This window comes from Vombatus ursinus, unplaced genomic scaffold (assembly GCF_900497805.2).
Source record: "Vombatus ursinus unplaced genomic scaffold, bare-nosed wombat genome assembly UNPS02014809.1, whole genome shotgun sequence".
NCBI classification, from domain to species: Eukaryota; Metazoa; Chordata; class Mammalia; order Diprotodontia; family Vombatidae; genus Vombatus; species Vombatus ursinus.
In genome coordinates this window covers 17,983,251-18,010,891 of record NW_020954587.1, presented here as the reverse complement: position 1 = coordinate 18,010,891, position 27,641 = coordinate 17,983,251, and the positions used below count along the sequence as shown (strand labels likewise).

At 34.1% G+C, this 27,641-nt stretch overlaps 1 protein-coding gene across 6 annotated transcripts in view; it reads left to right on the top strand.

The window, feature by feature from the left end:
* SCAF4 (SR-related CTD associated factor 4) overlaps positions 1 to 27,641 on the top strand; it is a 107,784-nt gene that overhangs the window by 59,068 nt on the left and 21,075 nt on the right. For 2 of the 6 annotated variants that reach the window (XM_027875557.1, XM_027875555.1), the window contains exons 6-16: positions 170 to 309; positions 815 to 991; positions 2,562 to 2,662; positions 3,256 to 3,364; positions 7,068 to 7,235; positions 7,886 to 7,959; positions 10,619 to 10,809; positions 15,358 to 15,458; positions 18,659 to 18,772; positions 20,447 to 20,603; positions 23,097 to 23,254. In XM_027875557.1, coding sequence (XP_027731358.1) covers positions 170 to 309; positions 815 to 991; positions 2,562 to 2,662; positions 3,256 to 3,364; positions 7,068 to 7,235; positions 7,886 to 7,959; positions 10,619 to 10,809; positions 15,358 to 15,458; positions 18,659 to 18,772; positions 20,447 to 20,603; positions 23,097 to 23,254 — 1,490 coding nt within the window. Of the gene's footprint in view, positions 1 to 169; positions 310 to 814; positions 992 to 2,561; positions 2,663 to 3,255; positions 3,365 to 7,067; positions 7,236 to 7,885; positions 7,972 to 10,618; positions 10,810 to 15,357; positions 15,459 to 18,658; positions 18,773 to 20,446; positions 20,604 to 23,096; positions 23,255 to 27,641 lie in introns of all 6 variants that reach the window. The other 4 variants (XM_027875556.1, XM_027875553.1, XM_027875554.1 and 1 more) reach the window with 3 other exon arrangements.

Sequence of the window (27,641 nt, the reverse complement as noted above, 5' to 3'; positions counted from 1 at the left end):
ATAATTGTTAAAACAAAATTCCATACCTTAGAATATATTTTGTGAATTACATAGCTCTTTCTTTTTAATAGATAAAATATTGTTGAGGACTAATATAGTACTCCAATAACGATAAAATTTTAAGTACTATTACTGAGATGTTATGGTTTTCTATTTCCTTTTCTTGTAGGTTCACCTCCACCCCCAATAAAAGTTTCTTCTGAAACTCCACAAGTCACTACAAACTCAGTACCAACTATGCCACAGTTGCCAAGCTCAGATGCTTTCGCAGCAGTGGCCCAGTTATTTCAGACAACCCAAGGACAACAGGTAAGCTAACTAAAATTCAAGCACACAAAAGAATCATGTTATTTGTAAAAGTCATTTTAATTTTAACAAAAACAAACATTTAATAAATATTTACTATGTGCAAGGCACTACGCCAGGGGAAAAATATAAAAGGAGCCACCTTACATTGATGAGGGTTGCTAGTGATGCAGTTTTGTTGAGAAAGCCAAGTTTACAGGAACACGAGATGATAGAATATGTATGAAAAGAAATGAAGGGGTACCAATCCATTTATTACTTTTTTTCCCCTTACAATTTGATTTAAGAGAGCACAAACTTTTTGCTATTTGCCTTTCTACCTTTGCTGTACACTCTTTTCCCGTGCAAAACGGAGCAATGTAAAAAACCGTATCCAGAGGAAACATAGAATCTATTTAGTTTCCCTACCTGTGTTAATTTGTCTCACTATTCATTGTATTTCTTAATAATGCTTTTTTATACTATGCACCTACCAGCATATAGCTTATTGAATTTCTCATTTGTTAAGCTTCAGCAAATTCTTCAAACTTTCCAACAACCTTCAAAACCCCAGTCTCCAGCCATTGATAATTCTGTGATGGCTCAGGTTCAAGCTATAACAGCTCAGTTGAAGACTACAACGACACAACCACCTGAACAAAAAGCTTCCTTTCCCCAACCTGAGCAAAAAACTACATTTGATAAGGTAGGCCATTTCCCTTAATTTTTCAATCAGCTCTCAATGTTTGAGCTATTGAACCCCATCTTACTGCCCACAGAAATTTATCATTATTTTCACAGGCTGATTTCTTTCTACTACTCAGCAGCCTTCTGCACCATCTTACCCATATTGTTAGTCTATATGCACAAGGATTATAGAATAATTTTAATAATTGTAAAGTCAAAATCTGTTTGGAAGGGCCAGTCTGCTCCCCTAAAACATCCTGTTAGTACATTCCAAAAGTGCATATAAATAACTCATTTCAGATTTTATCACAGATTTAATTTGGGTGTTTTTGTTGTAGCTAATTCTTGATTTCAATATCTATTTTTAGAAGTAATGAACTAACAACTTCTCTTTGGAAATATGTGCTCCCTTCTAAGTATTTTTAATCTCATTTTCATTTTATTGCTTGAATTTCAGAGGAAAGTATTAATCCTATTGCACACATTGGCTTTAGAAGTTATATCACAATGGAAATATGTTTTACATGATTTCACATATAAAATTGGTATTGTTTGCCTTCTCAATGAGTGGGGGAGAGACTGGAGGGTGGTAGAAAATTCTGAACTCCACATTTAAAATGAAAAAAAGAATGTTAAAAATAAATTATAATTTTTAAAAAAGTTATATCACAAATGTTTGTTAGCTAAGGACAAAGATTATTCCAAAAGGATGTTGAATAGGTTAAGCATAGGTGTATACGTAGTACATTAATTTTGTTGGTGGTCACATGCTGATGGGCATATGAGAGGATGCCCACCTCTCCCATGGGTCAGTAAAGAGAATCAAGTGTATTCTTTGTGAGGATTATGTCTATAGAATAGTTGACTTTAATCAGTTTTCACTAAGTGTGTAATGATTCATTTTTTTCAACCAGAAAATGTTTCCATAACATGCTGCTATTGCCACCTTATCTTTATGGAGAGAATATTTTTATTTGAGAAAGCAGATGAAAGTCATTTGCTATGTTTCTGGAAAGAACCAGTATGTGAATTATTTGCTTTCCATAAAATGAGATTGTTTGACTTATAGCGCATATGTGTGTGTGTGTGTGTGTGTGTGTGTATACATGTATATAAAATTCACCAATGGTCCCTCCAAAAATAAACCCATATAGTACTATTATCTTGTATTCTTTTAAATTTTCCTGATTTTTACTCTTGACCTGTAATTTTAAAACAAGCAGAGTCACTATGTTTTGTTGCTTAAATATTATTTTAATAACACACAGCATATAGTTTCTTTCTATAGACATGCAAAGTAAGTACATAAGCTCAATGTCATATTTTGTGTATTTTTTTAAAAAATTGACTTTCTTACTATGTTATTAATTTTGAAATTAGCTATTTTGCTACCAGAAAATTTGGTATCTAAGTATACTTTAAATTAATGTGTGTATAAGTATATACTGCATTTTATATTTCTGGGTTCCAAGGTAAGATTTTATTCTAAAAAACATGTAAAATAGCTATAGTATTATATTAATCATAATATGAGACAAGTGTTGATTTTTTTTTAAAAGAAGCATTGAAAAATAATTATTTTTTTCCAGAAGTTATTAGATAGATTTGATTATGATGATGAGCCAGAAGCTGCTGAAGAATCAAAGAAAGAAGATTCTTCTGTTTCTCCTTCTCTTCCTCAGCCTCCATTGTAAGTGACTTAAGGCTAATTAAAGAATAACAAAGTGAAAGATTATTATCATTCAGAAGTCTGAGAAAAGGCTAATTTCTCTATATAAACATATAAAATCATTTTTTCATTATCTTTTGCTAAAATTTAATATAGGTAATGTTACATGACAGAGACATATTTTTAATAGTACTTGCTATATTGAATAATGTAGGACAACAAGAATAGATGGCATTTATATAGTGTTTAAGGCTTACAAAGTTACCATAGATACCTTATCTCTTTTGAATCCCTCAACAGTCCTGAGAGGTAGATATTAGTTATAATTATCTCTACTTTACAAACTCGAGAAATGAAGGGACTTACCTTTGATTACAGAGCTAGTCTGTTGGTGAACAGATCTCTCTTGACTCCTAAGTTTCAGTATCCTTTTCGTTATACCATAATGCCTTAATAGAGAAAAATTAAGAAATTGTTCATATTAATTACTATTCACAGGTAGACAGAATCTAAGCTATTAGTCCAAATCTTTGCTCTTAATATTAATTCTACTTTACAGTTTCATTGCTATGGTTATTGGGGTGCTCCAAACAACATTCTGTTTTTCTTTCTAGTGGATTTCCAGGAGATGGCATGCAGCAGTCAGCATATTCACAGCTTCCAAATATAGATCCCTTTCAGCAGAGAATGTTGGGAGTACAACAGGATACAATACACCATCAGGTAGAGATGACCCTTTCATTTTAAATTTAGGCTTGAGACATGTGGGGACCTCTTCCTAAAATTTTATGATTTAGTAGCAAAGTATGAATTAGAAATACTGAAAACAGGATTATTTTCTGAAGCTAAATTCTGGGAAAGTGAATGTTGAATGTCATTAAGGAAAAACAGAATTTTTTTTAGAAGTTGTCTTCCATTGACACCAGAATTCTTTAAAATAGAGGTTCTTAACCTGGAGTCTGAACTGGTTTTTAAAATAATTTTAATAAGTATATTTCATTGTAATTGGTCCTTTGCAAACTGTATTTATTTTATGCAATTTTAAAAAATCCTTAGAAAGTGTCTATGGGCTTCCCCATACCATGAATTGGGTCTATGACACAAAAATGTTAATGCTTGCTTTAAAAAAAATTTTTTTAGTATTTACCTCTCCCTCTCATTGAACAATTTGTTTTAAAAAAGAAAGAAAACATTCATGACAAATATAGTACAGCAAAAATGGACACAAAAAACCTTAAGTCTTTAGTTCTCCAAAGTGTTTTTATAGTTAGATTTTTATAGATCCTGGGTGTGCTTTGGTAGATAACATTCTCAGATATTTCTTTGGAACTCAGCTGCTGGAATTTGTTTTGTTGGTAATACTGTTGTTCAGTCCTATCCAACTTTTTGTGACCCGATTTGGTGTTTTCTTGGCAAGATACTGGAGTGGTTTGCCATTTTCTTCTCCAGCTCATTTTACAGATGAGGAAACTGAGGCAAACAGGGTTAAGTGACTTGCCCAGGGTGACACACCTAGTAAGTTTCTGAAGCCATATTTGAACTCAGGTCTTCCTGACTCCATGCCCAGTGCTGTCTCCATTGTGCCATTTAGCGGCCCACTGCTGGTAATATATAGGAATGCTAATGATGTGTGTATATTTAATATTTTACTACTTGGCTGAATGTATTGTTTAAGTTTTTTAGTTGACTTTTTAAGTAATTCATATCATCTACAAAAAGTAATAATTTTGTTTCTTCTTTGTCCATGCTTATTCATTGATTTCTTTCTAGCATTTCTAGAAAAATGTTGAATAGTAGTAGCAATAATAGATATCCTTGCTTTACCTTTGATCTAATTTAAAAGGCCTCTTAATTTTTTTCCATCACATATAATGAATGTTTGCTCTTGGTATTAGATAGTTATTTGTTATTATACTTAGGAAATAATCCAGTTATTACCAATTTTAGAGTTTTAAACAGAAATGAATTTTTTATTTTATCTTTTTTTTTTTTTTTTTTTTTTTTTGGTACAGGCAGTTGGGGTTAAGTGACTTGCCCAAGGTCACACAGCTAGTACGTGTCAAGTGTTTGGTCTGAGGCTGGGTTTGAACTCAGGTCCTCTTGACTTAAGGGCTGGTGCTCTATCCACTGTGCCACTTAGCTGCCCCAAATTTTTATTTTATCAAAAGTCTTTTTAGCATTCACTGGTATAATCATGTGGTTTTTATTATTAACATTATTATATTTATCATCTTTTTTATGTTGAACCAACTGTGTTTTTATGATATTAATCCAATCTAGTCACAGTGTGTAATCTTTCTAATACATTATTGTAGCCTATTTGTAAATATTTTAAAATTACATTTTTGCATCCATGTTCGTGAGGAATGTTTGCTCCATCATTTTCTTTCTCTGATTTTTCTTTCTGGTTTAGTTATCAAGACCATATTTCTATCACATAAAGAGATTGGAAGGGTGCCTTTTTCCTATGATTTTAAGCATTTTGTGTAATATTGAAGGAAACATTGTATTTTTTACCCTTGAGCTTCCTTCAGGTCTTGGTTAATTGTCACTACCTTCTGCAGGAAGCCTTCATCTTACTTTTTTTTTTTTTCCATTTTTCTCTTTTTTAAAATATTTATTTGTTTTTAGTTTTCAACATTCACTTCCATAAGATTTGAGTTCCAAATTTTCTCCCCATCCTTTCCCTCCCCCTTCAACAAGAGGGCTCTGCATATACATTTATATTGAACCTGTTTTCACATTAGTCATGTTGTAAAGAAGAATTAGAACCAATGGGAGAAACCATGAAAAAGAAGAAACAAACAAAAAAAAGGGAAAAAAAGAGATCAATCTTTATTCAGCCTACATAGTTCTATTTCTGGATGTGGACAGCATTTTCCGTCATGAGCCCTTTGGAGGTGTCTTGGATCCTTGCATTGCTGAGAGGAGATGAGTCTGTCAGAGTTAGTTTTGGTACATTGTGACCCAATTCTTCTTAATCTTATCTTCCCTCTGAGAGAACCTCCTGCATATACCTTGTTTGTACATAGTTGTTTGCATGTAATTCCCTCTGTTAAATTAATAGATACATAATAAATACTTGTTGACCTAACCCTTGTTTACAGAATCCTAAGTGACTTTGGTGACTTCATTATTGATATGCAAAGAGGTTCTTTTATTCTTGACTAAAGAAGATTTGGTCTTAAAGGAGTTGAAGTGGATATTGTATCCACTTCATGGATTGTTTTGTTTTTTAATACAGTGGTTTTATGGAACCTTAAAAATCTTTTCCTTTACTGAAATAAAAGAAGCCCATAGCTTCAGTGGGTACTGTGTTCTATTGGTTTATCTTTTATGAGGCTTAGAATTCTTTTGCTGAAAGTTTTTAGGTTTTAACAATTGGTTGTTAAACTTCAGAACGAAACCTTTACGCTATAATCATATGCTAAAAATCAAAAAGTAACATAATTCTGAAAATTATTAGGAATCTGTGTATTTTATGATACCGTTCCCAGTAAAACACAAGAACCTAGTTTGAGAGGATTTCAAAAAATTTATTTAACTAGATACATTTTCTTGTCTAGATCATGGCCTGTCCTAGTTCATCTAGAATAGTGGTTCTTGATTTGAGGTCTGTGAACTTCATTTCTTCTTTACTGTCTCATCATTGGTTTTCTTTATATTCCTGTATATTTTAAGTATTTAAAAACATTGTTCTGAAAAGGGCTACATATGCTTCACCAGACTTCCCAAAGAAGTCCATGGCACAAAAACCCTCTCTATAAATGTCATGCTGGAAAATTTGAGGGGAAAACTAATTTCAATGATTTTTATCTCTTACTAATGGTTTTTCCTGACCATTTTCTAACAATTTCCACTAATAAATGTTTAAGAGTAATTAAAAATGTTTTTAGGTTTAATTGAAGCCTCTATAGATTATATTAATACTTAATTACAGATTAAAAACAGATACATGTTAAATATTACTTTTTTATTATTATACCTGTCATTTTAAAATTTAATTGTAATTATGGTATTCAAAACCCTGAAAGTCATTAGCTATTTATTAAGTACCTATTATGTGCCAGAAATTTTTATAAGCCTACAGTAAGAACGTTATCATTACCACAGATCTTTAAACATTTGTTTGATTTTTTTAGTGTATACATATGTGTGTATGTACACACATGCGTGTATGAGTGTGTATAAATTTAAATTTGCATGTGTGTTTAACTACATTTTTGAACATAGTACAAATAGAAACTACTATGCAGGCTTTATGTCATGATATTTATGATATTTAGAATAAGTTGTTGTATATAAAATAGTTGGAATTTTTTCTGTACTCTATATTTAGTGCTGATTATACAGGGAATAACTCTCGGTTTCTCTGAATTATTTGTGGCAACAACAAAGGAATTTGATCTCTCTTTTTTTCCTTAAGGTCCCACTCCCTCCTAATGGACAAATGCCAGGGTTTGGACTACTTCCTACACCTCCTTTTCCTCCTATGGCTCAGCCTGTGATTCCTCCAGCACCACCCGTGCAACAACCTTACCAAACTTCGTTCCAGGCACAAAATGAACCACATATGCAGAAAGTACATCAACAGGTGAAAAATCATTCCAGATAATTAAGTAATAGAATTGTAAAGTTTCATATGCAAAATTTGCATTTTTGCAGATTCTGCCTTTTGATTATATAATTGTATTTTGACCAACTGCCAAGCATTATTTAGAGCTATACATTTCACTTTCTAAAAACTTTGAAAGTTTAATAATAGTGAAAAAACAAATTAATGATGCTTTGAACTAATCAGAATAAGTCCTTCAGCTCACGGTAGAAATAGCTAAAATTTTACTATAAAATGGCTTTGATTAGTTTTCCACATTTGCTTAGGGTTTACCTGTCATGTCTTGAAATATTTTGGATTCTAAATTCTGCTCATTTACACATGCTTTTAATTAAAAGAATGTTTTGATCAAAATGTATCAAAATACACTGACAAAATTTTACTTTGTTAAATTATACTTTGGTAATGTTATGGCATACAGAGGAAAGGATGATCTTTCATTTTCTAATTGTTTAAAGAATTTTCTTTCTGGCAGGTAGTTAAAAAAATTGTTTGGCCTTTAAGTGATTCAGTCAGAGAGAGGTGTTTCAAGAAGCAAGGTCTCTTGTCTGATACTTGATAGGATATAACCTTATACTCATATAAGTTTTGTTCCCCTCATTTTAAATTGGATTTTATTTATTTTGAAGGAAATGGAAGTGGAGCAGCCTTGTGTTCAAGAAACTAAGCGGCATGTCTCTGAAAACAGAAAGTCAAGATCTAGGTCAGCATCAAGGTGAGGGGAATATAGCATAATTTTCCAGGAGTGAATACTTGGAGATGAAAAAATTTTAAATCAGTTTGCTTTCACTTTTTCTAAACAAATTGGGCCTTGAAATATTGTTGGATCCCATAAATGTGGGTTTGCAAAACCACAATTATAGGAAATATCCAGGAGACTTGGGAGTTAGTATGAAACAAGGATAGACATAGGTTTCAAGAGTTATAAGTTGGGAGTAGTGTGTGACACATTATATGAATAGAGTTTATGCTACATACCTGTCAAGGATGGGGTATAAGGATTTGAGGAAGAGGGATTTGTATATTTTGGACATGGTGTAGATGATAGGGAAGGTATTTGTGTCAAATACATAATGAAGGGAATTCATTGTGTATGAATGAGATATTAACAAGATCCTATCTGCTGCCTAGTCCCTCAAGGATTTATGGCATTAGACTTACATGTACTTGGATGTGTTTTGGGGGGAGAAATGTTCATAACCAAACAGGAGGTCACGCTTTCTTTCTCACTGGCTCATTGTTCCAGGGAAATCCCTTAAAATAAAGGTCAGGTATGGCTTGTGTCTTAGATAACAAAATGTGAGTAATGTCTCTTCTAGAAATGGTAGTTTTGATTGGTTTCATGTGTAGGGCATTGGTTTATTTCATCTACTGAAGAAACTTCTTAAGACACAAAAAAAGTCATGGGTATACTTTAAATACAGAAGTCATGAAACATCTCAGTTCATTTCACAGATTTTAATTCTTGTGGAATATGAAAACAAATTTGTGGAACTACTGAAAAGAAATAACATGTTCGCATTTATCTTGAACCTGCATTTTCCAAGCAACCCACAAGGATGTATGTCTGGCATGATGTAAAATGGATTATTATGATGTAAAATGAATCCATTTTATTTCTATAAGAAGCAGTATGAGGGAGAATGGTAGAAGTGTGATTAGAGACTCAGTAATGTCTTGTGTGATAAAAATTACCTTCAGTGTGAAGTACCCTAGGACTAAGCTGTATGTTAAGGGAACAACATAAGTTGGTAGTATGCAGTGGGATACAAGGAAAGACCCAAACTGCATGCAGGTTTCCTTTGTTCTCTGTGCATTTTCAGACTTTTGGCTGGTTTGGATTTTTCTCGGTTCCCAAATAGCTCTCCACATACTTTGCTCCCAAACTGTTTGAGCAGTGCTACTTTTGCAGGTATTCTTGTTTTCCCCTATAAGCTATGTGTAAAAGACCCATCTGTCTAAAGTATTTAGATACTTCACACTTATAGTGTTAAGTGAAACATGATAACTTTTCCATTGAAATTGAAGAGAAAACACAAAGGTATAGGAACTTTGTATTAATCCAAATTTAAGCTTTTTCTTTTCTCTAATACTTATTAAAAATCTTGCTTTCTTTAATTCAAGGATAAATTTGATTACGTTGGAAGTAGATTGATTATGTTTTATATGTACACAATTTATTCACTTCAATAAACATTTATTAAGCATCTGCTATATACTAGACATACAAATAAGAAAAAAAGAAAGACGGGCCCTGCCCTCAAGGAGATTACAGTCTAATGGAGGAAGATAATGCACAAAAGGAAGCGGGAAAGTGTGTGGAGACAGCCACCACCGGTACCCAGTGCAAGGATATATGATAGTCCTCTAGTTAAAATCAAGTAGATCCACTAATGGAAAATGAAAAGTTATCTAGAAAGTTCTGAGCACTTTGTAAAGGAAGGCTTTTGAAGAAGTTTATTTCTCTGCCTTCCAGATAACTAAAAGAGCTTAAAAATTGTTTCAAAAGCTAAGTCACTCTGCATAGTGATGATCATCGGCATATCCTGGGGGAGGTATACAAAAGATATTCCTGGAGTTGAATCTAGAATCTGGTTAGTGATGGGGTGTATGTGCGCGTGCACTCATGCACACGCACATCTATATACATATATGTGATCTGTCCACTTGTAACCAAATGTGTATATAAATTAGATAACATTTAGTTACATGGAAAGTGAATGTTATATGTATTACATATGATTTTTTTTGGTATAATTCTTATATATACATACGTGTGTGTGTGTGTGTAAAACTTGAAAATGACTATTATCATCTTTTATTAGTCATATTAAAAGGTATTAATTTGTCTGCAGGAAACATGGTAAGGTATTGGTGTATGAACATAGAGGTTGAATTTGAAATGCTTCCCCAAAATGATGTGGAATCTTTACTAATCAAGGTAGTCTGACATGACTAATACATGTCCTTTATAAGTTATAATGTGTCATACTAGTATCATACTAGAAAATCATAGTATTAACTTCTTAAATAATCATACTGGTCAATAAAATTTAAAAGAATGCTTTTTTTCTTAGTACAGATAAAAGGAGAAAGAAAAACTTCAGGAGTTAAAGTATGTTGGTGATGAGAATAAATATGTACAAAAAGCATATAGGATGCTTTATTATGCTTAACAAAATTGTATTTGGTCTCTGGCTAAAAAAATCAATCATATATGCAACTTTTAATATATTTTGAAAACTTTAAGAAACTCACAGTTATCAAATCTTTATTCCTAACCACTGAGTTACATTACTAAACTTAAAACTTCTGAGTGAGAGAATTTATGTGTATTCATTCCATCCTCTAATAAATATTAGGTCACCCAAAAGAAGGAGATCAAGGTCTGGTTCTAGATCTCGAAGGTCCCGTCATAGACGTTCTCGTTCACGGTCCCGAGAGAGGCGCCGGCATTCTCCTCGATCCCGATCCCAAGAGAGACGAGAACGAGAGAGAGAAAGAGAGCGCAGGCAAAAGGGGCTTCCTCAGATTAAACCAGAAACTGCTAGTGGTAAGTCTCTCCAAACTTTTTGAAGTTATCAGACTTTTTCTGTAGTATTTTTATGTGTTGAAGTTGGAATAAGTGGTTTGGTTTTTAGGTTTGGGGATAGAAAGTAGGCAGCATTAGAAGTGAGCAAATGAACATTTCTACTGTGACCATGCTTTCTTTCCATGGAACCTCCCATATTTTACTTCATGAAATACAAAAACTTCACAAATCTCAGCTTATGTCATAATCTCTTAATTTAAGGTAACTTGTTTTAAAGATGTTAAAGTACTGTGAAACTATTTCTTCCTTAATTTTAGCAACAGAGGGAGGAGGGGTAAGGGAATCAGGGAAGGTTTCATGGAAGAGGTAGCACCTGACTTCATCTTTGAAGAAACAAAAAATTCCATGGACCTCTTGGGCAGTGTGAAGCTTTTAATTTTTTAGGCAATTGGGGTTAAGTGACTTGGGCAGAGTCACACAGCTAGTAGGTGTCAAGTGTTTGGTCTGAGGCTGGATTTGAACTCTGGTCCTCCTGACTTCGGGGCTGGTATTCTGTCTACTGTGCCACCTAGCTACCCCGAAACCTATTTTTTTAATGCGTTTAAAATTCATAAAATAAAATACATAGGATTAGAAGGGAAATGTTATGTTGAAATAGAGTTATTAAAATTTTCTTTTAAAAAACAATTACATGGATGTCAGGTTGGTTAAGAACTCCTACACGTGAAAAGCTTTTAATCAAGGAAATGATAGGATACAACGTACACCTTAGGAAGAGTAAATTGGATTGAATGGATGCCAAACTAGAGGCTAAGAAACTAATTGAGGTAGTTTTTATAGTACCCCAGGTGAAAGGTAGTGAGTTCCTTCTTTAGAGGTGATGATTAGGCAAGTAGAAAGATGGGGAAAGATGCAAGAGGTATTGTGGAGGTGAGATAGACAGGATCTGACAGCTGGTTTGATTGTGTATGGGAGGGGTGATTCTAGGTTAATAACTTTGGTCACTAGGAGGATAGTAACATGCAAAAATGGAAACTTTGAGAAGGGCAAGTTTTGTATATTTATGTGTATAAATATTATATATTGTGAATTTGAATTAATAGCAGGGGATGTCCAGTTGGAGAGATCTAGCAAGTATAGTTGCTTAATTGGAAGTTATCTGTCTAGAGAAGATAATTTAATCCTTAGCTATACTACTATATTAAATTTAACATACATTTTAAAATAAGCTGTATTAATAAATTCACAGTTTCATATACAGTCCTTTGTATATGGGAATGTTCATGTTTGATTGTATAGTTCGTAATACGTTTTTTAAAGAACATTGGATTTATTAATTAAGAGATTATTGATGACCTTTAAGCTCAGTTGAGTTGAATTGGTATGGTTAGAAGCCAAATTACAAGGGATATTAAGTATTGTGTGGGTGAGTAAAAAGTGGAGAGAAAAATAAAAAATTGGTAGACTAGAGAGATGGAGATACTGGAGGTCCTGGTACATATGCCCAGTGAGTTAGAGGTAGAAGTCGATGAGAGTAAGATCTGAGGGGGAAATTCCATAGTTCAAGATGGCACAGTTTTGAATGCTTTATCTAAGTCAAATGGATAAAGAAAGTCTTCAGAGTTGAAAAAAAGATTGAGGTATATCAACATGAAATGATCGAAGATAAGGGCAGGGTAGGAGAAGACAGAGCCAGATGCCAAACTCCTTAGCTGACATTTCCATGGTATTCTAAGAGAATATTTTCAAAATATTTTTTATACATTATCTCATTTGATCCTCAGAACGACCCTGTGAATCTCTAATACCATGGGTGTTATTTTCCAGATGAGGAACTGAGGCTTATCCAGTAAAAGTCCTGCTCATGGTCACACAATTAATAAGTGGTAAAAGAAAAAGCAAGAATGAAATAGGCCCATAAGTGATCACAGCAAGAGTCTGTTTAGAATCATAATAGATGGAGGAGTGCATCTCTTAAGAAGAGTTTCCTGAATAATAGAAGCAAAAGGAAATCAAATAATATATGACCTGCTCCTGAGGCTAGATGTATTAACATAGTATGAGAAGGGTAGTCAACACTGGAGAAGAAGGCAAGCATAATTGGAGAAAAGTAGGAGGGGAGGGGTAATAATGTTGTGGGGGTGAAATTTCAGTGGACATAGTGCAGAATATAAAAACATAATAATTGGAGAGAAGTAGGGCTGACCTGAACAGGAATGAAAGTACTTAAGAGTTACCATTGTTACTGTAGTACGTGATTGAACTACAGGGATCTGGGGAGAAGGAAATAGAAATTTCCTAAAAGACAAAGTCAATAACAGTTGAATAGTATGGTGGATTAGTCCTGCAAGTCTTGAGTTCTCAAATCCTGCCTCATAATACCTAGTATTTATACATAATAGTCTGTTTTAAGCTTTATAGCTTATTAAGCTTGAAACTGCACTGAGACTGGAGACCACCTGTATATATAACATACACATACAGTTAGAATTTATGTGTATATATTACATAGATACATATGCACACATTTATTCTAATGGCAAGTTAGACTGGATTTTCTAGTTGGGGGTAGGGATTGGGAAAAGCTTCTTGAAGAAGGTTGCATCTGAGTGAGGCCTTGAAGGAGGAAAAGGACTTTTAAAGAAAAAATAGAAACCCATTCTAGGCATAGAGGACTTTGTGTGTCCAAAACTAGGTAGTGTTGTGGGCAGAGTGCTGCACTTGGATTCAGGAAGACCTCATTTCAAATCCTGCCTCAGATGCTAATTAATTGTGTGACCCTTGGAAAGTCATTTAACTTCTATAAGCCTCAGTGTGGTTTAAAGCTTATAATAAGTTCATTAAGCTTAAAACTGCTCTTAGAGTTTTGGGACACCCTCTGTATACACATATGCACACAAATCTGTACATAAACACACACTAGATTTTAAGCTCCATGACAGCTGCTGTTGACTCTTAACAGTGCTTTAGATATAATAGGTATTTAAATGTTAATTGAATGAATAGCACATGGAATGATAATATTTGAGTTCCAATTCTGGGAGAGTGGTGTCTTTTCAACATTTTATTGATTAAACAAGTTTTTGAGTTTCCACAGTGTGCAAATTAGAGAATTATCTTAGATGTTAAAATGAAAGCATTTGTGGTCACTTGAAAATTAGTAAGTTTTTACAAAAAATATATATATTAGAGTCACTTTTCACTGTGATGATATTCATGTGGAATTTGACATTGTTTTATGGTTTGGAGTTTGTAAGGCTATAAATTTTGTAAATTAAAAAAGCTGATTAATGACTTCCAAACTTAGTTCTTGCAGTTTAGGCATCTGGGTTATTGGGAAACCAATTGGTTTTATTTTCTTCAGGTGTAGCTAACCAAGTCTCAGCATTAGTGCACCTTCTAGTAAACTTTGATTATCATATTTTTTTCATAAGTCTTCATTAAGATTGTGTAAATCATTTTTAAAAATGTGATTCTGTGATTTATAAGCTATTTGGAAGGATGAAGTAATAATTAGCTGCATTAAAGCAAAAAGAAAGAGACAGGCTACTGCAAACTTAAGTTAACATGTAACATACAACAGAATTTGAAGAAATATAAACACCTAGATACAAATACCTTCTTTCATTAAAGTTAAAGTATTGTTAAACCTTATTTATTAGTCACACCTTGGGTTTATTCTTGTAACTAAGTTTAATTTCCCAAATGCAGAACATTCCAGCCTTTATTCACTGGGAAATTCATTACTTTTTTCTTGAGGTACACATTAGTGTGTACCTTTTTACTAACCTTTGTTTGCCACAAGCTTTCTTTAATTACTGTAATTACTCTAGCTAGACTAGAGTATCTGTTTCACCACTCAGTGAGCTAAAAATCTGGCTTTTCTTTTCTACCTCAGCATGTTGCCTATTCCATGACCAGTTGAGAATGTAAAAAAACAGAGTTTCATAGGTGACAAAATTGGTATCATTCTAATTAAGTAGACTCTCATTCATTGTTCTCTCTCACTTTTTTTTCCAACATCATTTTATGTCCTGTCTTTCAGAGCTTCCTGTTTTTATGCATTTTATGTAAGACAATATAAGGTTGTTCTCTCAGCTCTATAATTCTACAGCATAACTGAATAAAGGACTTTGGTAGAAATAGCTTCTACTTATCTTTTTTGTGTGTGTGTGAACATTGTAAAACTTGCTTTGAATATAGTTATGCAGTAACTTATTGGTATCATTTATTTAAAAAAAAATTTCTGCAGCATTATGATGTTACTTAAATCTCTAAATAATAGAAGAATATAATCTTTGATATCGGTATAAAGCAACATAGTTATTATTCTGTTGAGTAAATCTGTTTTCAAAATGTTTAAATCTACTTTTATAAAATGAATTATTTGAGACATGCAAGGGAAAGTTGTTATTTAGGAGTCTTACTGTGACTTATGTAAAGCAAATAATTACTTTCAAATTGCATTGAGATAAATATATGTCAGGAATATTTCATATGAGATATAGTAATGTATTTTGTTTTTAAATCATTTTCCCTCCAATTTTTAAAAAAAAATTTTCCTTTAAGTTTGTAGTACTACACTCTGGGTGGGACAGCTAGACAAAAGAACTACTCAGCAGGATGTTGCCAGTCTGTTAGAAGAGTTCGGCCCAATTGAATCAATTAATGTAAGTATTTCCCCTACCACTTAATGATTGATGATTTTGACAGATAAGATACAAAAATTTTGTGATTGACAGCAAAGAGAATAAAACTAAGGTCTCCTGATTAGATGTTTAGCATTTTTCTGGTATAACCATGTTTCTTGAATGATATTGTATGGTATTGCCTATTTTAATTTAAAGCCCAGTTCTAAGGAAGGAGCCTTTAAAATAACTGTACTGTAGAAAATTTTCAAAAAAGTAGTGTATAAATTTATCAAATATGGTTTCCAGAGATTGCCAAAATTGTTACCTAAATGAAGTCAAACTGTCTAATTCCTACATATCAGCTAAACCCTAAAGTCTATATCAGACCTAAAAATCATCTGAAATTCAATGAGAAGCTATAGTGACTTATTCCACCCCAGAACTTCATAAGAGATCAGCTAGAAGCATGAGTATAGGAAAATGAGCCCTTCCAGCAAAGCTAGCACCAGTTTGATTACAGACTGCCAGGAACACATAAAACCTGCAAGAATCTGTGTTGTGAAGCATCAGGAGCTCCCCTGAGAAAGCTACAGGCTGGTCAGAAAACCCAAAAACACAGACCTTAGACATGCCAGAGAGCAATAGCCCAGCACAGGAACATTCAGACCTGGACTGCCTAAGGCCTCTTGAGGTCCCCGAAACTATTGTCTTAAGAAAATGGAGACCAAAAACATCCAACACTCTGAACCTTAAAGATCAGTGGAATTTGAAATGAGAGAAAGGGTAGTGTTAAGAATCTTGGGGTCTTTAGAGCAAGCAGTGACTCAAAGGAAATATATCATTACCTAGAAGAAATGAATTAAGAGATAAAAAATTGAAGTAAAAACTCTGGAATAAAGAATTGGCGGGCAGCTAGGTGGCGCAGTGGTAGAGCACTGGCCCTGAAGTCAGGAGGATGTGAGTTCAAATGTGACCTCAGACACATAACACTTGCTAGCGGTGTGACCCTGGGCAAGTCACTTAACCCAAACCCCAATTGCCTCACCAAAAAAAGGAAAAAGGGGAAAAAAAAGAATTCGAAGGAAAATAAATAACTGAAAAGGTGCTAAATCTTACCCAAGAAATGAACTTTCTGAAAACCAGAATATACCAATAGAAATCAGTGACTTCATGAGCCAGAAGAAAAAAAATAAGAAAATGTAAGATCTATAATATCAGAAACAACTGAGCTGGAAAAGAGGTCAGGAGAGACTTAAGAATTATTGGAAGAACATCTTAGCCCAAATCCAGAGCTTTCAGGAGGAGGTGGTCTTAGATTGCCTCTTGGTCAAATGGAAAATAACTGAACAAATTGTGGTATATGAATATGCAAAATAGACAGTTTCAGAGACTCATGAGTTATTTGAACTGACTCACAGTGAAGTGAATAGAACCAGGTGAACAATTTATACAAGAATAGCAACATTATAAGGAAAAGCAACTTTGAAAGGAGTAACCATGTCTCCAGCAGACCTGTGATGAAGCATGTTACCTACCTCTTGATAGGTGATCTTGGACACAAGGTGCATTAAAAAAAAAAAAGTGTAATTTTTGAACATAGTTCACTGTGAATTCATTCGGATATTGTTTTGCTTTTTTAGTCTACGGGAATGCTGAGGGGGATTAGCAGGAGTAATGCCCCAAAAAAGAGGGCAGTTGAAACATTTTTTTAAAATGCACTAAATATAGGGGTGGGGAACCTTTGGCCTGTAAAGTTTGGATCCAATCAAAGGGCCGCACTTGATGACCTGGAAGGCCACATGTGACCTTGAGGCTGCAGATTCCTCACCCTTTCTGACAGACAAGATAGTTTTGAAAGGGTGTGGGTGTAGTTGTGTTTTACAGCAAGTAGTATGAAATGGAGATTCATTTTCATAGAAAAATCTTTGTAATCTGCTGTGTTTATGGAAATGCCTTTTTAGTGTTTAAATTAATAAATTTAATTGAGAAAAATGATTTTTATATAATGAAGACCAAATCCTTGACAGTAATCCATGGTATGTAAAATGCACTACTATTATTAGTAGAACAGTACCTTTCTTCAACCCAGTGGGGTTAGCCTGAGCATGAGGCCATTTGGACTTGGCATTTTCTAGTAGAAAGAATGCACCCAAGAGGGAGAAAGAATGAGAGAGAAGGGGAAGAGCACGAAGAGGTAGGCCTAGCCTGTGATCCTCTTGAGCTTAGGGGAATAGAGAGGTTGGGATATAGCCCAAGTGTTTATTTCCTTCTTGAAGGGAAGATAGAAGTACAGGAACAGTTCTGGGAAGCTAACCTTCCTAGCTGTAGCCAAAAGGGAAAAGGTTACTAAGTATGAGAACCTTTGCTTATTGACTGAACTCTAGACAAAAGGCTCGAGCAGCAAATCTCAACTGAAAGGAAAAGGAAAGGTAGGAGAAACATCATCAGGCTCATAGGTTCATAGACATACATCTGGATGTAATTTCAACACACACACACCTACACTTTCACACACTCTTACCCCTAAATTTCCCTGGGCACAGTTCCTCAGTTTCTTCAACTGCATCCACAAAAATGGAGATAATAATAACTCATACCTCCTGGGATTATTGTGAGATTCAAAGGAGATAATTGATGTGAAACACTTAGCAAACCTTAAAACACTATATAAATCTTACCTAATATAATTCTTAAATCCAGGTTTTCCAAAATTCGCATAGGTAGTGGGTGGATGGTAGTAATAGGTAGTAATGGATGGAGGCAGGGCTCTAGTTGCCAGAAGGAAGATCAGGCATAAAATTCCAGAAGCTTTACACTTACTGCTTCTTGGACGTACCAGGCTCACATTTTTCCAGTCACTTACCCTCCTGCTCTTAGGACTTCAGACAGTATCTCAGCTCCACCAAAAAGGTGAAAGTGCCTTCTTGTTGAAAAGTAGTTAAGGAGCCATTTATACATCTGAAGGGAGTCTAATTCTATTAATGTTATCCCTTCAATCTAGTCCACGTGACTGATCGGGGGACTAGTATTATATCTAGAAGATCCTACCCTTTTTTATCCCCTGCATTTCTGTGGCCCTTTAATATTCATCAGTAAGGGTGCATATGTAGGATGACAAATCAAATTCCAGATTACTGTATAATGTATTTAGTGTCCTAGGAATATATTTAAGATACTGCTGTCACATACATCTTGACTTTTTTATATTTATGATTTTTCTGTTATATGTTTTGGAACAGATGATACCTCCTAGGGGTTGTGCCTATATTGTAATGGTCCATAGACAAGATGCTTACCGTGCCCTTCAAAAACTGAGCCGTGGCAACTACAAAGTCAACCAGAAATCTATAAAGGTACAAATTTGGAGGAAATATGTATTGGAGTCAGTTTTTAAATTTCCACATTAAATTTATTGCTTCATCACTTTAAAAAAATCGACATTTGGAATTTTTGCATACTTTTTATGCCACCTTTTGATAATGTGACATTCCATGTACCTGGTAAAATTTGAAGCAATTTTTACATTCCTTTTGTAAGTGAGCTTTTTTTTACAAAGGTAACCTTACTTACTTTTGCCTTCTAATAGAGCTGTGGTGTGTGTACTTTGAAAAGTTTGTTAAATGAAAAATGTAGTTTTGTTTAATTCATGCTTTGGATAGTTATTCCTTCAACAAATGTATGTGAACCCCTTCTGTTTAATTCCATTCTTAGTAATCTCCATATTCTACCTCCTGTTACAGTGATGGTAGATGGTTGTCCTTCTTGTGTCTACCAGCCCTACAAGGACCTTAGTTGTAACCTTTTGAGACCAGAAACTGTGTCATCTTTATTTGGTCTATATGATGCCTTAGAAACACTAGGCCCTTAGTATTTGTTGAAGTGGAATTTGATACCATAGGCATTGGAATTCTGGTTGGTTTTTCGTTAATATGTTAAACCAGCCAGATTAATTTTATCTACTACATGCACAAATGAATAATACAATTTAGTACTTTAGAAATGGCATTACTTGATCAGTGATAGAGATTTTGTTTAACAGTATAGGAATCTAGTTTGGTAGATTCCATGGAAGCCACAGTGTTTTGCAACACTTAAAATCTCAGGAGCTTATAGCCCATGTCATTTCATTAAGCTGGATATTCTTCAGTATGAAGGAATTTCTGTGAGTTACAGGAGTATGAAATAATTCTCAGATCTAATGTCATGTATCTGATTTGCCATGGTGGTCTCCACTACACTAGGATAGAGACCCCCTAATCTTTTTTCTGGTGTGGAATCACAACCCCAAAGCGTTACAGTTATGAGAATGGAGAGGACTTACTGTGAATAGCAAGTAGCTTTTAGGGCTAAAGGTTCTTCTTCCAGAGGGGATACAGTGTAATTCAGATTATAACAAGTTATAATGAAGAATTCTGATGCCTGTGACATTCATCTGGTGTCACAGGATAAGTGATTGTATTGTGGTCCAGCCGCACAATTTCTTTACTCTGATTGAAAGTGGCACATACTCTACCCTTAAGCAACCTGGCCGAAGATGTCTCAAGAGACTGTCCCAATTTGCCACTCTCCTCCAGGCTGCTCAGTAGCTTCACTTCCTCTGTATGTGGGCAGAAAGTGCTAAGAATCCCCTGAAGTACTTTTCTCCCTGGATAGAATAAAGTCCAGAAAAGTATACTCCCTCCCTAGAAAATGAAGACCCTTAATGATCCCCTCTGAGGATGGAAAAGTAGTCTGTGGGACTAATTAATGCTTCTCCCTAGACTTCCTGGGATCTCTGATGTTCTCTGTCCAGGCCTATAGTTAGTCTCTCTATTGCAAGTTTACACCACCTTCCCTTTCCTGTACTCACCCATACCGTAACACATGTACACTGTTTGCTCCTCCCTAGGCATTTCTCTAGACTATAGTCTTACCCAAAGGCTGCTTTTGGTTTAAGCTTAGGTAATGTGATTCAGAGAGTTTTAGATATCTATAATCAATTTTAATTCTCCCTTGCCTTTCCCTGCTTTTTTTGACTGGTGAAATAGATTGCCTGGGCCTTAAATAAAGGAATAAAAGCCGATTATAAACAATATTGGGATGTGGAACTCGGTGTAACTTATATACCATGGGACAAAGTCAAACCTGAAGACCTTGAAAGTTTTTGTGAAGGAGGAATGCTGGACAATGAAACACTTAATCCCGGTAAGACAGAAAATAATTTTACCACTTATGTTTGAATGCCAGTTAAGTGTATCATCCTTTGTCTGCCTAAGTAGTAAATAAACTTTGAGTTGTTATTTTGTAAGTAGAAATGGAAATGTGTCCTTCATGATCAATGACGTCCATGTGTGATGTGGCTTGTAGAGGTTAAAGAGGCCTAAATGAAGTTAAGTCTTTTCGCCTCAGCCTCATTTGCATTATGTTTTAGCATACTATTTCCTAAGCCTTTTTATTGTACCAGCAATTGTAGATTATTAAATGTCTGATACATACTAACATAGAGCAGGGGTTGGCAAACTACTGCTGTCCTGCAGCCCCCTATTTTTGTTTGGCCCAAGAGCTAAAATTTGTTTTTATATTTTAAAATACAACATAACTTTATTTTAAAATGTAAAAGCCATTCTTAGCTAACAGGTAGGACAGCGAGGTGGCATATTAGACAGAGCGCTGGGCCTGAAGTTCAAATGTAGCTACCAACACTAACTGTGTGACCCTGGACAGGTCACTTAACCCTGTTTACTTGGCTCAGTTTCCTCATCTGTAAAATGAACTGGAGAAAGAAATGGGAAACCACTCCAGTATCTTTGCCAAGAAAACTCAAATTGGGTCACAAAGAGTTGGACATGACTGAACAACAAGAAAAGCTAACGGGAAGTTTAAAAAAAAGAAAAAGACTGGCTGACCCCTAGCGTAGCGTGTAAGGGATTTCAATCATTCAGCAAGTATTTAATAAGTGCCTACTGCTGCCAGGCAATATGCTAGGCCTGGGCTACAAATAACAATAAATGAAGTAAATTCTAGTGGCAAAAATCTTGTATTCAGTGTATGCCCACTGATAAGTAAAAAGCAGATGAAAAGATGAAATTGAATTATATCGGTAAAGTCTTTTTTTTTTTAAAGGTAAAGAAATCCACCCAAAGAGCTATACCAGGGGTGGGGAACCTGGGGCCTTAAGGCCACATGTGGCCCTCTAGGTCCTCAAGTGCGGCCTTTTGATTGAATCCAAACTTCACAAAAACTTGGCCTCAATCAAAAGGCCGCACTTGAGGACCTAGAGGGCCACATGTGGCCTCAAGGCCCCAGGTTCCCCACCCCTGAACTCTTAAGTATTTCTCATTGAAAATGTCTGTTGAGAACAGTCTTGCTTATCTGTATTATAATAAGAATATGAGATAATTAACATAATTTAAATCCATTAACATTTATAACTGTATACATGGTATAACTTTGTGTCTATTTATGCTGATTCTTACCCCAGTGAAATGAGGTTTGTATTTCCTCGTCTGTTTAACTTAATACTTGGTATGTCCTAAAAGCATGAAGTACTGAAGGAACATTTTTTTGGTGCCAGTTTTCAGATAACTAAAATTAGAGCTATGGTATTATTGAAGGTGGTAGGGTGTACTCAAAATATTAGAATGATTATTGACAACAGTTTTTCAGTTAACTTTAACAGAATAATGAGCTTTAACAGTTAAACTTCTACTAGTGGCTGCGATTCATAGCTTAAAAGTTACCTACTTTACCTTTACCTTAAATGACAGTGGTATCAGTAGGTAAAAATATATCTAATTTCATTGCAACTTTCATTTGTATGTCATATTTTCTGTAAACATCTATTAAATACAAATTACAAAGTGGCCCAGTGTACTCTATAAGGGAAGTGTGTGGAGGGCTACAAAGGTTAAAATATGTTCTCTATGGTCATGAAGATTACAATGCTCAAACTAGGTAGGAAAATGTCACTAAAGCTCTATTACTATTTTTGCTTATTTCTAATTTTTTTTTCTGTTAATTAGTATGGTACAGAATGCAGTGTTTGTCATAGATCATGATAGGTTTAGACTCCAAGTATTAAATAGAGTGAAAACTAGACTATATGACAAGTTAGAGAAGTAATAAATTGATGAAAGTGTTCTAAGGAATTTAGTGTCTGGCAGTAGACTTAAGTTTTAGCAATAATTGGAATATAAGAAAAATCTTTAAATATACAGTATATTAATTACTTAAGCACATCAGTATAAATCAACTAAAAGTCAAGATCTTCAGTTAAGTGATCTTCAAAAATAGAAGTCATTCATTTCAAATAAGCAGTGGAAAAACCTTGCCAGTGGAATATTTTAGATACTATTGAATGAAGTCTATTTACCAATTTAGTTACCTAGAAAGTATATAAGATGGAAAGGTTTTTAGATGCTTTTAAAAAAAAAAAAACAATGATTTCATGAGGTGTATTTCATTATTTATGATTCAACTTACTACATTTGATCTCCTTATGTTCCGTAATTTATCTTGCTTTATAATTTTTTCATTCTATAAACTTTTTTTTACAACTACTATACTAGTAAATTTTGATATTAAACATTTTTGTGATTTATCATTTATTGTAAATAATTATGTATTGCTTTAAGAATTGATAAGGAAAATTTCATTGTTGAGTTGAATGTAATTGAATTTCTGTTTTCCCTCTTATAGATTGGAAAGGAATTCCTAAGAAATCTGACAATGAAGTTGCTCAAAATGGAGGTGCAGAAACTACACATGCTGAACCAGTATCACCAATACCTAAGGCTTTACCTGTTCCTGTTCCTCCAATTCCTGTTCCTGCACCAATAACAGTACCGCCTCCCCAGGTGAGATAGTATTTTCTTTTTTCTTTCTTTTTCTTTTCTTTTCTTTTTTTGGAGATAGTGTTTTCTTTGATCGTGTTTAAGCGTAATGAAATATTGAGTAAGCAAATTTGTTTGGTTTCTTTTAAAACCTTTTCTAAATTATAATTTTAAAATATGCCCTAATTCATAGATCGGTGAAAAGGAAAAATATAGAAACATGATTTTGAGATACTGAGCTGGAATCAGGAAGAAGAAAGTTCAAAATTCAAACCCCTACTAGCTGCAACCTGGGCTGATACTTTGACCTCTTTTTGCCTCAGTTATCTCATCTGTAAAATGGGGGTGATACCCTTCAGAGTTTTGTGAGAATTTAATGCTAAAACCTTAAAGGTCTATATAAATATTAGCTATTATTATTTAGCACATTTACAGAATCTTAGTACTGAAAAGGACCTCAAGTCTTTTAGTTTAACACGTATCTGACAAAAATGCCCTCTAAGCACCTCTGACAACCTTTCCTTGAAGAACATGTGGATGGAGAATTCCCTATGTCCTGAAGCAGCCCATTCCACTTTTAGAAAGCTTCAATTGTTAGAAAAGATTCCCTTGCATCAAGATTGAATCTGCTCTACGTAACTGCTAATCATTGCTTTTATTTCTGTCCTCTGGGACTAAACAGCAGATATAAATCCTCTTCCACATTCTGGTTCTTAAATAATTAAAGGTTTTTTAATAACATCTGCTGGTAATCTTCTCTTCTCCAGTCTAAAGATGTTCATTTCCATCAGCTGATTCTCATATAATATGGTCTTCAGTCCTCACACCCTTCATATCTTGAGAATTTATTGCCAGTTTTAGCCCATACTTGACTTTTTAGTGCTTCTGGTATTATCTCTATGGAATCATGCTACTCTTTGTCTCATCAGAATTTCATTCTTGAGAAGTGTCCATCCCTCATGGGTTGACATCCTTTGTAGAATATTAAGTCACAAATCCTAGCTAAGTTGGTATTCACCTGTTTTAAATTCATGCTTCCCAAATTCTAGATTGCACGTCAAGATTCCTGCTTGTGTTTCTGGTCCTTCACCATCACAAACTCTGATACAGTGGTCCCTTGGCCTTGATTTTTACTTTAGTAGGTAGTTTTTCCTTGTTAGTCAGATTTAGGTCCAGAATAACAATTTTCAGTTCACTTTGTTCTTTCCTTTTCAAACTAGAATTTTTAACCTGTTTTTCCTTTTTTTTTTTTTTTTTTTTTTTTTTTTTGGAGGCGATGGGGCAGAAGTGTCATCAGTTCGTTTAGCAGTCTGGTATCACTGGTGACCCTTCTCTCAGTAATGGTTTTTTGTTTGTTTTGTAAATTTTTTTAAAAATTTTAAATATAAAATGAGATAAGGGAAAAAAAACATTGCCATATGCATAGCAGACCATAAGAGAGGATTCAGTTTGACAAAACAATAAATTTCCATTTCAAGAAAGCCTATGTAATAACTACCACACATTCTTTTCAAAATTGTTCAGCTTTTCTTTGCTTCCTTGTTGGCTTTCTTTTGTTTTTTTACTGTGTACCTTTTATTTTATTTATTTATTTATTTATTGCCCTCCACCCTAAAGAAGGCTACAGTTACGTGTGGATATATGTACATATGTATAGATATCTATAAACATAAACATTATGCTTATTTCCACTTGTCATGTATTTTTCTGAAGGTGGGTAGCATCTTCCTCCATAGGTTCAAGTCTTTCCTTGTTTTTCAAAATCAACCAACTTAACATTTCCTACACCATAGCAATATTCCAACCCAATCACATCCTATCTGACAGATGGTCTATGGAAGTTTTTTCCCCCAATTTTTTGGTATTCCTTCTATTCTTGGCTACATGGGTTTTATTTATACAAGAAAATTTTAATTTAAAATAATCTTTTATTTTAAAGATAATTAAGATATTAAGATAATTAAAATTATCTTTTTTATACTTTAGCAGTGTTCTCCCTTATATCAGTCAAGGTCTGATACTGCTGACTCTCCTTCCTTTACATCTTTTTTCCTGGTTTCTTTGAAGTTCCTGACCTTTTGCTCTTCCAAATGAACTTTGTTATTATTTTTTTTCCTAACTCAGTAAAATAATTTTTAGTAATTTAATGGGGATGGCATTAATAGGTAAAATTGTCATTTTAAAAATTATATTGGCTTACCTACCCATGAATAATATTACTTTAGTTATTTAAATATGAGTTTATTTGCATAAAATGTGTTTTGTGTTTACGTTCATATAGTTTCTGTGTCTGTTTTTGCAGGTATGCATCAAGTATTTTATACTGTCTAGGTATTTTAAATGGTCTAAAACAATATTGAATAATATTGCTGACAGTGTAGTTTCTGTATTTTTCACTTTTGAGTAAATCTATTCTTACTTTAACTTTGTCTGGTATCATGATTACTATCCCTGCTTTTTTTACATAATAAATTGTACTCCTGCCCTTTATTTTTATCTTTGTGTATATTCTCTAATGTTTCCTAAAAGCAACATATTGTTGAATTCAAATTTTTAATCTGCTCTCCATTTCTGTTTTATGGGGTAAATTCATCCCATTCACATTCTAAGCTACAATTACTTGTTATGTATTTTCCTTCTTCTTTTTTCTCATTATCCTTCTCACTCTGTTTACCCTATCCCTCCTCACTCCTCTGCTTTACTTCTACCCACTACCTTGTCCTCTATTCCTTAACCTACCCACCACTCTAACAGTCCCTCCCTTATCCTCTCTCCCTACCCTATCCCCTTACCCTCTTATTTCTTTCTGAATTTAGAAGGCTTTAATATTCTAGATATATATAGTTCCCTCTTTAACCCATTCCTGATGAGAGTAAGGATCCAGCACTAACTGCCCTCTCCTCTTCTAAAGTTTCTTTTGTATCAAATTTTCCTTTTATGCCTCATTTGTGTGAGTTAATTACTCCTTTATCCCTCCCTACAGTTTTATTTTTTTTAAGAATTACTACATCATGCTCAGCTCAGCTCATGCCTTTCTTTCAAACTACCTAAGTAATGATGACAATCATGAAGACTACTGCTAACATTTTCACATATACAAAGTGAACAATTTGACCTTATTGAATCTCTTATGCTTGGTCTTTAGTGTTTATCTTATATTTCTCCTGAATATTATATATCAAATTTTCCCTTAAGTTCTGGATTTTTTTTGTCACAAAAACTTGAAAGTCTTTGTGTTCATTAAGTGTCCATTTTTTTTTCATTCAAGATTATATTTAACTTTGCTGGTTAAGTTACCCTTGTAACCCCAGCTCTTTTGCTCCATGGAATATAGTATTCCAAGACCTTCAACATAGTAGCTGTTAGGTCTTGTGTAATCCTTATTGTAGCTCCATGATATTTAATTTTTTTTCTTGTTGATTCCAATATTTCCTCCTTAACCTGGGGGCTTTGAAACTTGGTTGTGATGTTCCTGTAGGTTTTCCTCCTGCGATCACTTTCAGGTAGTGATTGGTGGATTTTTTTCTATTTTTCCTATGTCTTCTTGTTCTAGAACTTCAGAGCAATTTTCCTTGATAATTTCTTGTAACAGGGTATCAGGATTCTTTTTTTTTTAATCATGATTTTCAGGTAGTCTGACTATTTTTATATTATTTCTCCTCAGTCTGTTCTCCAAATCAGTTGTTTTTCTGATGAGATGTTTCACTTTCTTTTTTGTTTTTTCCTTCTTTTGATTGTTTTATCGTTTCTTGGTGTCTTAGAACGTCATTAGCTTCCCCTTGCCCAATTCTAGTTTTCACAGAATTATTTTTTCCTTAAGTTTTTAATTCTCTATTTCAAATTGGTTGACTTTCTTTTCATAATTTCCTTGATTTTCTTCTATTACTCTTATTTTTTTTTTCTAACTTTTTCTTGGTCTCTCTTATTTGATTTTTTAAGTTCATCCAAGTACTCTTTTTGTGCTTGGGACCATTTGACGTTTCTCATTGAAAAAGGTGGCTTTTTTAGCTCCATTATCTTCCTGTGAATATGAGCCCAGATTTTCTCTGTCCCCACAGTAACTATCTGTGGTTAAGTTCTTTTGCTTACTCATTTTAATTTGTTTTTTGTTTTATTTTGTTTTTAGCAACTATTAGTGTAATAAGGTTATAGTCCTAAGGTATGGGAAATGATGCCCCAAGTCTCAGGTCCTTCTTACCATTATTTTCTGAGGTTTATCTTAGAGCCCAACCTTGGGCTCTTCTGTCTACTCCTAAGCTACAGGTAGGGCCCCTAGCCACACTCCCCTGCAAATGATCTTGCTCCCTATGGTCCCTCTGGTGGCTGCAAACTACAACTGTCCTCTCTGCCCTGGAACTGAAACCAGGGACTCTGCTCTCCTGCAAATGCCAGCAAGGTCCCCACTCTTTGC